Source organism: Cetorhinus maximus, chromosome 1 (assembly GCF_964194155.1).
Source record: "Cetorhinus maximus chromosome 1, sCetMax3.hap1.1, whole genome shotgun sequence".
Lineage (NCBI taxonomy): Eukaryota > Metazoa > Chordata > Chondrichthyes > Lamniformes > Cetorhinidae > Cetorhinus > Cetorhinus maximus.
Genome location: NC_135879.1, coordinates 146,820,647 through 146,833,648, shown reverse-complemented (window position 1 = coordinate 146,833,648; position 13,002 = coordinate 146,820,647). Strand labels below are relative to the sequence as shown.

The 13,002-nt window shown below is 41.1% G+C and overlaps 1 protein-coding gene across 2 annotated transcripts in view; it reads right to left on the bottom strand.

The window, feature by feature from the left end:
- cep135 (centrosomal protein 135) overlaps positions 1-13,002 on the bottom strand; it is a 165,368-nt gene that overhangs the window by 133,534 nt on the left and 18,832 nt on the right. For both annotated transcript variants that reach the window (XM_078548085.1, XM_078548094.1), the window contains exons 3-4: positions 10,372-10,562; positions 5,252-5,419 (exon numbers count right to left, since the gene is read on the bottom strand). In XM_078548085.1, coding sequence (XP_078404211.1) covers positions 5,252-5,419; positions 10,372-10,562 — 359 coding nt within the window. The remainder of the gene's footprint in view (positions 1-5,251; positions 5,420-10,371; positions 10,563-13,002) is intronic.

Sequence of the window (13,002 nt, the reverse complement as noted above, 5' to 3'; positions counted from 1 at the left end):
GCACTAAGATTGATTTGCTAGTTCCAATTCCTTTAATTTAATCTGCAGCTTTGAAATAACTTTGTGGATTTAAATAAATTACTCCAATACTGATTATTCTTCACATCTCTATAGCTTGACAACATTTCGACCCCAATCTCTTTAAACTTCCTCCACACAGGAGTATACAAAATTCTTGGTAACTGGGTTACATGGGTCTATTTGTTCTATGATGTCATTATGTGACCTAACTTTCTGTGATGCAATATTATTTGCTGAGCATTAACATGACTTTAGTGTAATTGTGATGGCATTACTGCAAGGTCACATTTTGTTAGTCTTTCTGATCCATATATTTATCTACAATCTTCTACATTGTAACTGACCAGGATTTACAGAGTAGCACATACAGCTCATTAGTGCTCCTGTTATCACAAAAACTAATTTCACCAAGTCAATATCAAAGCTCTGCAGTGACAAAAGTAGTGAAAAAAAGGTCACATACCAATAATTTAGTGGTAGGGTACAAACTTTCCAAAGGATAGTCTCAGGCTGCTCACTACTGTACAACTGAACTATTGGCCTCAGGATTGCAATGCCACAGAGGAAACTGTCCATGGCTCCTACCTTATTACTTATCCAGTAAATACCACTGGAAAAATGCATACATAAAGGTCTGCATGTATGGATTTGTGTAACAGGTCTCAGGTTTCGGTGTGATGCCCCTATGGTAAAATAGCTTATCTAGGAACACACATTGGCCATTTTGGTGAAATACTAAAGGCTGAATCACCACTTTCAGGAGAGGAGTGAGAAAATAAATTGCCAACTATTACAGAAAAGTTCCATTTCTCCTTATAACCTTCTATTGCATATTAGGCAGAAACTTATTCTTGTTATTACAGGAACTCAAGTTAATGCTGGGTAATCATCATGCCATTAATCTGCACACATAGGGACATAAGAACATAGGAATTGCTGGAGGAAAAAAAGAACCCAGTCCAGCTGGTTCACCGTCTACCATTCTTGGCATTTATATTATCTGATGATAATGGAGCTTTTGACAAATCCTCACAACCAACCTCGAAACAGTCAATAACAGATCCAAACAAGTTGGGAAAAGCCCCATTGGTGGAAAGCTTTGGGAATCATGGGTGAAATTTTCCCAACTTCATTCCTGGTCAAACAGTGGAACTATTAACGGGTTAGGAACTAAAATACTTTACCAAGGCTCTTTAACTGAGCCACGGTATTAGTGTCCCACCTCTGGGTTCCTCAGCCAATTGGGGAGGGCAGGTGGGCTGACATGCTGGATCTGTCAAAGGAAGGATTTCTCGTAAAGGGGTCAGAGCATGGGTTACAATGGCTACAGCAACCACAGGAATGGAGAGTAGACCTGGCAAGTCTGTTCCCTGGGTGTCTCACTGTTACCTGGGTGTCTCACTGTTACCTGGAGCTCCTGCTGCAGGGTCTGAGGAACTGCAGTGAGGTGAGCTCGCCCAAGAATAGAAGAGGGCAGCTTTTCTAACCAAATAGGCATGGGTGAAAGTGGCTGAGGTAGTCAGCAGCAGGGGTTTGGTGCCTCCAACTTGGAGACAGCGTACCTAGAGTATCCAGGACCTCAGGAGAACTTGATAGTGACATTACACTTTTAGCTACTAAACCCCACACTCTGTCTTTTCTCTGCACAGCACTCCTCAGGACAACAAACCTTGCAGCTCCACTCATTCCTCTCCCTTCAGGAACCTCTTCACACCCCATTTGAGTGCCAACACACCCTCATCTTATTGCCCTCTTGCACTGAGGCCTCACAGTCAAGCTCAACATATATTGCCCTTCTCTCCTCTCCACAGAAGTGATGACAAATGCTCAAACTTCTGTTTTCTCTCCTTACAGGAGAAAAGAGCACACAACCTTGGTGAGAGGCAGACACCCAGGTTGGGTGGTCCTCCAGTGAGAGGCACCTTGCCGACCACTAGCAATGCGTGCCCACCTGCCCCACTGAGAAGGAGATCCTGTTCCAAAAGGCTGCAGGTGTCAGCAGCGACCTGCATTACAAGCCTGAGCCTCTGAGGCACTGGTGCTCAATCATGTCAAGATAGTTGATCATAGGATTGCACGATATACAGCACAGAAACAAGTGAATTGACCCAACAAGTCCATGCTAATGTTTATGCTCCACTCGAGCCTCCTCCCATCACTTCTCATTTAAATCTACCATCGAAAAAATCTATTCCCTCCTCCCTTATATGCTTGGCTAGTATTCCCTTAAATGCAACAATACTATTCATTTCATCCACTCCTTGTGGTATCGAGTTCAACATTCTTACCACTCTAAGTAAAGAAGTTCTGAATTCCCTATTGGGTTACTTAGTGATTCTCTTATATTGGCAGCCTCTAATTATGCTCTTGCCCACAAGGGGAAACATTCGCTATGTATCCACACTCTCAAAACCTTTCATAATTTTAAAGACCTCTATCGGGTCACCCCTTAGCCTTCTTTTTTCAAAATAAGAGACCCAGCCTGTCAATCCTTTCCTGATATGTATACCCATGAATTTCTGGATCATCCTTGTAAATCTTCTCTGCATCTTCCCCAGTGCCTCTATATCGTTTATATAAATGGTGATCAGAACTGCACATAGCACCCTAAACAAGGTTCGAAATAGGTTTTGCATAACTCCCCTACTTTTCAATTCTATCCCCTCTAGAAATAAAATCTACTGTTTGGTTTGCTTTTTTATGGCCTTGCTAATCTGTGGCGCAACCTTTAGTGATTGATGCATTTGTACTCTGAGATCCCCAAAATGTACTACCTCACAGTTATGCATTGATCTTCATTTGCCAATTATTTGTCCATTCTGCAAGTTTATTAATGTTCTCCTGTAATTTGTTGCAGTCCTCCTCTATATTGATTATTCCCCCTAATTTTCCACAAATTTAGAAATTGTGTTTTTAATTTCAAAGTCCAAATTGTTAACTTAAGTTGTGAACAGCAGTGGTCCAGTACTGATCATGTGGAACACCATTTCCCACTATCTGCCACTCTGAGTAATGACCCTTTATTCCAGCCTCTGCTTTCTGTCTTCAAGCCAGCTATCAATCCACATTCTGATCTTATTGGTCTATTATGGAACATCTTATCGAAGACCTTTTGAAAATCCAGATAAATTACACCCTCTGCATTACCATCGTCTACTCTCCTGTTACCTCCTCAAAAAAATTCAAAAAGGTTGGTCAAGTGTTATGAGCCTTGTAGAGGCCAATAACTTTTCAGGTCATGACAGTCCTGATGACGTAACTTTCCAGAGTTCCTTTTCAAATGGCCACCTGGTTTATGACCACTAATACAAACTCTTTAGCATGGCTGAGCTGTTCACACCACTTTTAGGATTCAATCCCTTTCAGCTTGCTCGCAAGTTGCATCATCAAGAGCTACTTGAATATTTTCTTCCTACTGCCAAACAGAAAATTGATTTATTTGTAGAGAGTTTTGCTTGCTTTCCCTCACACAAATTCTGTGTTCTGAACTGTCTTTCAAATTAAAGAGACATTTCACAAGAAGAAAATGGAGGCTTTTCCCCAAAGAGTAGGGGGTCATCACACAAGCAGTATAATATCTCATTGCTTTAAGAACATAAGAAATAGGAGGGGTAGGCCATTCAGCTCCTCAAGCCTGCCCTGTCATTCAAAATATCACGGTTGATCTGCCCCAGGCCTCAATTCCTATTTTGTGCCAGCTCCTCATAGCCCTCAACTCCCCGATATTTCAAAAATCTATCTCCTCTTTAAATACTTTCAGTGATCTAGCCTCCACAACTCTGAGGTACAGAATTCCAGGCATTCACTACCTTCAGGGAAGAAATTCCTTCGCACCTCAGTTTAAATAAGTGTCCCCTTATTCTGCAACTATGTCCCCTAGTTCGAGTTTCCCCCATGAGTGGAAACATCTTCTCATTATCTACCCTGTCAAGCTCCCTCAGAATTTTGTACATTTCAATAAGATCACCCTTCATTCTTCTAAACTCTAATGAATAAAGGCCTAACCTGTTTAGCCATTCTTGATAAGTCAACTCCTTCATCCCAGGAATCAGCTTAGTGAATCTCTTTTGAACTGCCTCCAACCCCTGTATATCCTTTCTTAAATACAGGGACCAAAACTGTACACAGTACTCCAGGTGCAGCCTCACCAACACCCTGTACAGTTGTAACAAGACTTCCCTATTTTTAAACTCCAACCCCCTAGCAGTACAGGCCAAAGTTCCAATTGCTTTCTTAATTACTTGCTGCACCTGCATGCTAACTTTTTGTGTTTCATGCACAAGTATCCGTCCATTTAAATAATAGTCTGCCTTTTGATGTTTCCTACCAAAGAGCATGACCTCTCACTTTCCTACATTAAACTCCAACTGCCAAGATTTTGCCCACTCAACCTGACTATATCCCCTTGCAGATTCCTTTTTTTTTATTCGTCCATAGGATTTGGGCGTCGCTGGCTCAGCCAGCATTTATTGCCCATCCCTAATTGCCCTTGTTCAGAGGGCATTTAAGAGTCAACCACATTGCCGTGGGTCTGGAGTCATATGTAGGCCAGGTAGATGGCAGATTTCCTTCCCTAAAGGATATTAGCGAACCAAATAGGTTTTTATGACAATCGGCAATGGTTTCACAGTCATCATTAGACTTTTTTCTGCCATGGTGGGGTTCGAAACCAGGTCTCCAAAGCATTACCCCTGAGTTTCCGGATTACTGGCCCAGTGGCAATACCACTATGCCATTGCCTCCCCTTATCTCCTCACCACAACATGCTCTCCCATATATTTTTGTATCATCAGCAAATTTGTAAACATTACACTCTTCCCCCTCCTCAAAGTCATTAATATAGATAGCAAATAATTGAGGTCCTATGACTGATTCTTGTGGCACTCCACTAGTTATGTCTTTCCAACCTGAAAAAGTGCCATTAATCCTAATTCTCTGTCTTCAGTGTGTTAACCAATCCTCAATGCACGCTAATACATTACCCCCAATGCTGTGCGCTCTTAGCTTGTGCAATAACCTTTTATGTAGAACCTTATCAAATGCCTTCTGGAAATCCAAATACGCTACATCTACCAGTTCCCCTTTATCAACTCTCCTAGCCATAATTCTAATTCAATACACTTATGTGGTATATTCTGCCCAGCGGCACAATAGTGTTAACCAAATCATTACATTCACATTTTCTTTGAAGGAACTAATTAAAAATCACAACGAAAAGTAGTATTCTTACCTGGAGTTTGTACAACTGCTTGCAGGTTTTTCTCTTGTAATTGCTGGATCTTTTCAGTCTTTGCTTTACTCTCCTTCTCTAGAGATCGCACTTTGTGCACATACTGGTTATTTAAGAACTTCAAATCTGCTGTGTCATGCTCCAATTTTCTAATGGTGTATTTTAAATCTTCATGCAAAAGGAGTAACAAATGAAATAAAATCACATCTTATTAACATAGCAGCCAGTCTAATAGTTCACAATAAAAGTATGAAAATCAGTGGAGAAATGGCCTGACAATTTGCAATGATTAAGCATAGATTCTATGACAGCAGCATTTTTTTTTGTTATGACAGATCATTAATCAAAGTACTTTGAGAAGGGAACGAGAAGAGACAAAGTGGTGGGGACAAGTACATGAAGTTACGCACATGGCCAAGATGATGATCCAGGTACCACTCCAGCCTTGGTTGAATAAACATGACTGATGAAGGCCTTGTACTACAACTGGCCAGTGTCATTCCCAGTACAGGCATGTCATACTTACAACTTTAAACATGGACCATGCTCATATGGCTGCCAAGGGGCCAGGAGACATCTGCTTATTCAACACAGACTATCAAGCTTCCGGAAAGTTCTAACTGAATCGCCCTGAGTGGGGGACCTCCCCCTAGAATGAACATATCCAGACAGTACCCCTCTGTGGAATTCATGTCTGCCATTGTTCGCAGCTTAATGAAAACACTGAGTCAATGGACCCCTAGATTCTATGGCTCCAGGTTTGGAATTTAACAAAAGAAAGCTGATCAGACCAGTTATCCACAAGTTAAGTGAGAAAGACCATCATCTATCTCCTGTGGTGTAGTGATGGCTTTGGATTTCCAAACCAATCTGGTTAGATGATGTCAGTATTGGTCATGTGATCGAAGAGATAGCATCTTCAGAAAAGGCAGTGTCAGCTTCGCCTTTTAAGAGCTATCAGTCGTCAGGCAGTCTGAGAATCAGACCTTAATACTAGCTGCAAGTCATCGAGCAGCCAAGGTATTTAAACCATTCCAGTTTCAAAGTTCACCTGAGAACCAACCACTTAGATGTTTAACTATAAGAAACCTCGCAACCTGCTATGAACCCTTCACTTTACAAGACACTCACTTCAACTTTAAATCGTCAAATCCATTCAAGAAACCACAGGCCTGCCAAGTGGGAGATCAAAAATCATAACACAGACAAGGAATTAACCGTAATCTGTAAAAGTGCACTATCTTTATCTGTATCCAATCTTTGCGTGTGCGTGCGTGTGGTGATACCTAGTGGATTGGCATGTGAGAATAAATAACCTTTCTTTAAGACCCATGAAAGCTTGCTGAATTATTTAATTGGAATACACACTCCAAGGGTAAGAGAAGACACATCTCTTTCCATATAAAAAATACTGATTACAGGCAGAAAACAGCACATACATTTTGTCCGTGACACCAGGAACCAGCAGAGAATTTCACACGGAAATATGCTCTCTGAAGGAGGATGGGGCATAGAGGAGGTGGAAGTAACGTTACTTCCATATATTGCTGAAGTTTTAAACAACTAGTTTGTATGGGTAGATAATGGAAAGTGTACTAAACTGACAGTGCATGAAGTTCTTTTGGCCTTCATAACCTCATGGTTGCTTCCTTAATCCATTACAATTATATAGGAACAGGAGTAGGCCATTTTCCCCCTCAAGTTTTTACCATTCAATGAGATCCTGGCTGATCTGTGACCTAATCCCATTTACCCATCTCTTCCCTGTAATCCCTCAATACTTTTGGTTCACAAAAAAGACTATCAATCTCAGTTTTAAAATTAGCAATTGATTTAGCATTAATTGCTGTTTGCATAAGGGACTTCCAAACTACCACTATCCTTTGTGTAGAAGTGTTTCCTACTTTCACTCTTGGAAGGTCTGGCTCCAATTTTTAGACTATGCATCCAACCCTAGACTCTCCAACCAACAGAAATAGTTTCTCTCTATCGATCCTGCCTGTTCCCTTAATATCTTCAAAACGTCAATCAATTCACCCATGAGCCATCTAATTTCCAGAGGACACAACCCAGGTTTGTGTAATCCCTATTTATAATTTAATCCTTGGAGTCCAGGTTTCATTACACTGCAAAAGCAAGTAGGACAGAATTAAAGCAGCAAAGATTCAGACTGATGAATCTCCACCCAGTTTTCCAATTGGTAATGTTTACTTTACATCCATAAACTGTGGCTAGAAGTCTACGTGATGGTGCTTGAAATGCACAGCACAATAAATTTTAACATGCATTTACACATGCAAATATTTGCATTAATTTGATGTGAGTACTTTGCTGGAATGCTTTATCATTTAAATGTTCAAGGTATCCCAGCATCCTTTCCTTTAGCATTTTTAGCATTTGGGAAAGTGTGGAAGAAAGGAAAATTTTAAACTTGTCTCTATGAATAATAGATGGTTTGGAAAATCAATTGTAGAGAATAATAAACACCCAGCTCAAGAACAAGATCACACCCTGGTAAGGGACTAGCTGTCCCAACTTCATATACTGCAGTAAAAATTAAAGATTTGATTGCTGCACTTATGGTATAATAAACAAAACGTTTGAACATAGTAAAAGACAAAAAAAATTACACTCAAAGTAAACGTCTAAAAACCTACTGTTGAAAACATGTAAATATGTATTATGTTGTACAGATGCAGAGTCCAAGGTTATATCATAGCATAATTACAGAACCTGTTTTCATGTGCTCCAAGATAAGAGCATTCTCAGGATGGTCAGCAGCCACCCAGGGTTGGAGCTAGTCACTTTAGGTCTTAAAAAATGACAAGTCTTAGTCTCTTGGGGTCAGGACATGCCATGGAGGTAGTTGGGGATCGGGAACCAGGTTGTATTATTTGCATGTCATCTTATTATTTAATGTAGAACCATTATCACACAATGTACTAAAACATGTTATAAGTACCACTGTCATGATTCACAAGTAGAGTTATTATTGCTGGACTAACATCCTCTGTTACAATGGTAACCATGGGGAAATCTACAAACATACTTGAACCGTGATAAGTATACATTTTAGGCAACATAGTACCCTACTCCTGTAGAATTGAGATCTATGGCTCAAAACCCTTAAATACATAAAGTCTCAAATCTGACGCGGGCAAGTCTCTTGTTGATACTGCCACAAGTACTAGATAGTGTTACAGAGAAGTACACACACACACACACACACACACACACCATTTCAGCCTTCTAGCTAGGTAGGTGGCAGAGATGGTACAACTTTCGTTTACACAGCATTTTAATGTAGCAAAACTTCCCAAGATATTTCACAGGCAGGGGTCAAATCAAAACAGGACTAAGGGAGGAGTTAGAGGCACAATATTCAAAGAGGAAGATGTTAAAGAGGTTTTAAAGTTGTGGAGAGATGTGACAAGCAGGGAGCTTTAGTGAAAAAGACAATACACTTTTATGTCTTTGTGATCTTCAGGCTCAGCAACTCCAATATTCCCTTGGCAAGCCTCCCATCCTCCAAAAACCAACCCATCTAAATCTGTATTCCATCCTGAGACCAATTCCCACTAAACCGATCACCCAACTTCCCTTCCTGGTCCCCATGTTAGCTGATATTGTTAAATGTTCTGTCTCTTAAGGTACTGTCCCCTCTTCTTCAAATGTGCTGTCATCACCCACCTCCTCAAAAAAAAACAGCCCTGGCCCCCTCTTCTCCTGAATTTGCAAACTACTCCAACCTCCCTTTGCCCTCCGAAGTCCTTAAGTGTGTCACCACCTGCCAAATCCATTCACCTTTCCCAGAAATCCACGTTTGAATCCTACGAATGGGCTTCTGTCCCTGTACCAAAATGGCTCTTACCAAAGTATTGTGACCTTTGTAACCTTTGACATGGTTGACCGCACCATCCTCCTCCAACGCCTCTCCACCACTGTCCAGTTGGGTGGGACTGCACTCACCTGGTTCCATTCTTATCTAACTAATTGCGGCCAGAGAAGCAGCTGCAACGGTTTATCTTCCTACATCGAACCACTAGTTTTTATGTTCCCCAAGGATCTTTACCCCCCTCTTATATCTCATTTATAACATCATCTGAAAACATAGTATCCATTTTCAGATTTTAAAAAAATTGTTCATGAGATGTGGGCGTCACTGGCTTGGCCAGAATTTATTGCCCTTGCTCAGAGGGCTTTAAGAGTCAACCATATTCCTGTGGGTCTGGAATCACATGTAGGCCAGACCAGGTAAGGACGGCAGATTTCCTTCCCTAAAGGACATGCATGCTGACTACATCCAGCTTTACCTCACCGCTTCCTCCACTGTTTCTAAATTATCAGACTCTTATCCGACGTCTGGTACTGGCTGAGCAGAAATTTCCTCCAATTAAATATTGTGAAGACTGAAACCATTATCTTCAGTCCCTGCTACAAACTCTGTTCCCTAATTACTGATTCCAGCCCTCTCCCTGATAGATGACCAAAACTAACCCAGTCGATCTGCAACTTTGGTGTCATGCTCGACTCCGATGTGAGCTTCCAACCATATAACCACACCATCACAAGATCCGCCTATTTCCATCTCTGTAACATCGCCTGACTCTGCCCTGCCTTAGCTCATCTACTGCTGAAATCCTCATCCATGTGTTGGTTAACTCTAGACTTAACTATTCCAATTCACTTCTGGCCGACCTTCCACATTCTACCCTCCACTTCCACATGCTTATCTGCAGCAAGTCCGCTCACCCAACATACTTGTCCTCACAGCATCCTTGCCCATTAGAGTGTTCTTTATAACACTCCTGTGAAATGATGTGGGACATTTTTATTTACATTACAATTAAAGAAGCTATGTAAATACAAGTTGTTGTTGAGTCCTTAAAACTCACCTCTTTGATCAAGCTTTTATCCACTTTTGTCTGATTAGCCTCTCTGAGGCACCTTTGAACATTCTGCTATGTTAAAGGTGCTTTTCAAATGCAAGTCATTGTTAAATAATATTTTTAAATACATGCAGACAAAATAAATCCCATTTGTCTACAAATAAAGCAGCAACAGTGTTTCATCAGTACTTTAAGAATTTGCTCCAAGTTACATACACAGCTCATTCATACCTTTGATATGTTGATCTGACTCTTCCTTGAGTTTCAGTAATCCCTGGTGCAGCTTGTTGTTCTCTTGGACGAGACGTGCATTCTCGCTTCTATATGGTTCAAGCACAGAGTCCAAGTTCTTGCTCTCTTTTTCCGTCTTTCCAGATGATAGTTTGGCATTGCGGAGGCTTTCTGTTGTGTGCACCAAATCACTGTAACACATTATCTATTGTTTAGAACACTGCATAGTGGTGGAAATACTTTCTAAATTCAAATAGCAGTAGCTTCTACAAAACTTACAAAAGTGCAGGAGGCATTTTTTTGCATTTTTACCAAGGCACAAATACTGATTTGATTTCATTTTTAACTATATATATTTAAAAATACACTAGTGAGAACCAACCAGTAGGGCATGGGTAGTCAACCTTAGGAACAGGGGGCCAGATCCATGTGCCAGAACTGGTGAGCAATGCACAAAAACTAGGTTTTAAGCTTCTGGCTGATTTACAAGAATTTAAACAAATTGTTTACAAAAAGCCCAGTACTAGAGTGCTGGTGGCTTTGTCTATGCTGATCCCCACTGTTTGGATAAATACCTTTGCGTAATGTGGCCACAGGCTCGCAATAGTCTTGTGGCCTCTGACGCTATCCTTGGTGTATAAAGGCTTGAAAGTAGGAGCTATTTCATCCACTACTTGGAACATGGTGTCAGGAATGTGCGGCTGAAATTGAGGGGATTTTTATAGCTGTATGAGAGCCAGCAGTTGTAAGAATCAGCAGAGAATCATTAAAACTTCAGTCTGCAACTTTGTACAGGACAATGGTCACTGGGTAAGCCAATATGGTTTTGAATATTCCAGTACCTGCTCCTATAGAGATGAAGGCCGGCTCGAAAATAAGTTGGAAATTCTTCCAGTCTGAATGGAAAAATTATGAAGTTGCCACAGAGTTAAACAAGAAACCTGAACAAATAAAAGTAGCAACTCTGTCATTAGTGCTGGGGTAAGAATGCCACAAGTGACATTGCATCATAGACCTCGCTGAGGAACAGAAATGCCAGACTTGTGAAATTTTGGAGGCCTTAAGGACCCACTTTGAGCCTTCTACTAATGTTACTTATGAACACTGTTCAACACCAGAGCTCTGGAAGAAGGGGAGAACATTGACTAGTGTGTGACTGCATTGAGATGCCGAGCTGAACCTTGAGAGTTTGAGCAACTGAAGGATGATCTGATCAAAGAATTGTTTTGGGAACAAGAGATCCTGTTGCAAGAGGGTGTCTGCTAAGTGAAGCGACATGTGCAGAAGCTCTGAAGTGGTCATAATCAGCTGCAGAGTATTGATGGAAAATCTGATGAGGCTTTGCACTCTGCTGAGGAGCAGTCAGGTCTTCCGAACACCAAACAATGGAGAGAAGGCAGAACTATTTGCAGAAGGGCCAGAAAACTGGATGTAAATATTGTGGACGACACCATTCAAAAGGAGCATGTCCAGCATGAGGAAAGTAATGCTCTAACTGCAAGAAGCTGAGTCACTTTGTGCACAGAGAAGAAAAGTTGCCTATAAAGATGGTTGCTGGAGATGTCAGACGATGAACCTGATGAATCACTCTACACCCTAGAACAGTATGGCACCCTCAAGTTTCAGAAAAAAATGGTTTTTGGCTATTGGAATAATGACTGCAGAAGGTGAGTATCAAGTTAATATGAAGTGTCAGACAGACACTAGAGCTGCATGCAAGATCATAAACTTTGTAGACCAGAAGTTTCTCAAGATAGTGACCCAAAAATGATACAATCAAAGGTAAATTTGAGTCTATATGATGGAACAATGCTCACCCTAGAGGGCAGGCTGAGCTGAAAACCCAATGCAATGGGAAGAAAGAAGATTTGCACTCCCAAATAGCAGACACTAAGCAAAACCCACTCATCTCAGCTGAAACAAGTCAAAAGCTTGGACTGATAACTGTCCATGTACCAGAAGAGGTTGATACTGTTTCTCATGACACAAAGCCATTGATTGTTGAACAAATCCCAAAAAATTACAAAGCTGTTTTCATGGGTCTTGGGATGTCTTCCTGGTGAATATCATCTTGAAGCAGATGAGAGTGTGAGACCAACTTGCAAAGAGAGTTCCAGCTGTCCTCAAGTCCAGCCTGAAAGGTAAGATAGGGAAGCTTGAAAAGATGGGAGTAATAAAGAAAATTACAACTCCTACAGATTGGATTAGCAGCATGGTAGCAGTGAAGCAACAGAAAACTGAGTGTGCATAGGTCGAAAGGACCTCAAAGAAGCTTTGAAGAGATTTTACCACCTCATGTCAACCATTGAAAAAATTTTGCCACCATTTGCCAAGATAAAGGTCTTTTCTGCCCTAGATGCAAAGGATAGATATCGGCAAGTGAAGTTGGAAAGCAGCAGTTTCCCAACTCCATTCTGTACGCCATTTGGGAGGTGCAGATGGTTGCGTATGCCATTTAGCATTTCTACTGCTCCAGAAGAGTATCAACGCAAACTGCATGAGATAATCAATGGAAGCTATCGTTGATCTGTGCATATGCAGATATGATGGAAGAAGCCATCGCAGACCATAATCAGTGAGACTGCTAGAGAGAGCTCGTCAGATGATTCTGAAGCTGAATAAGAAGAAACT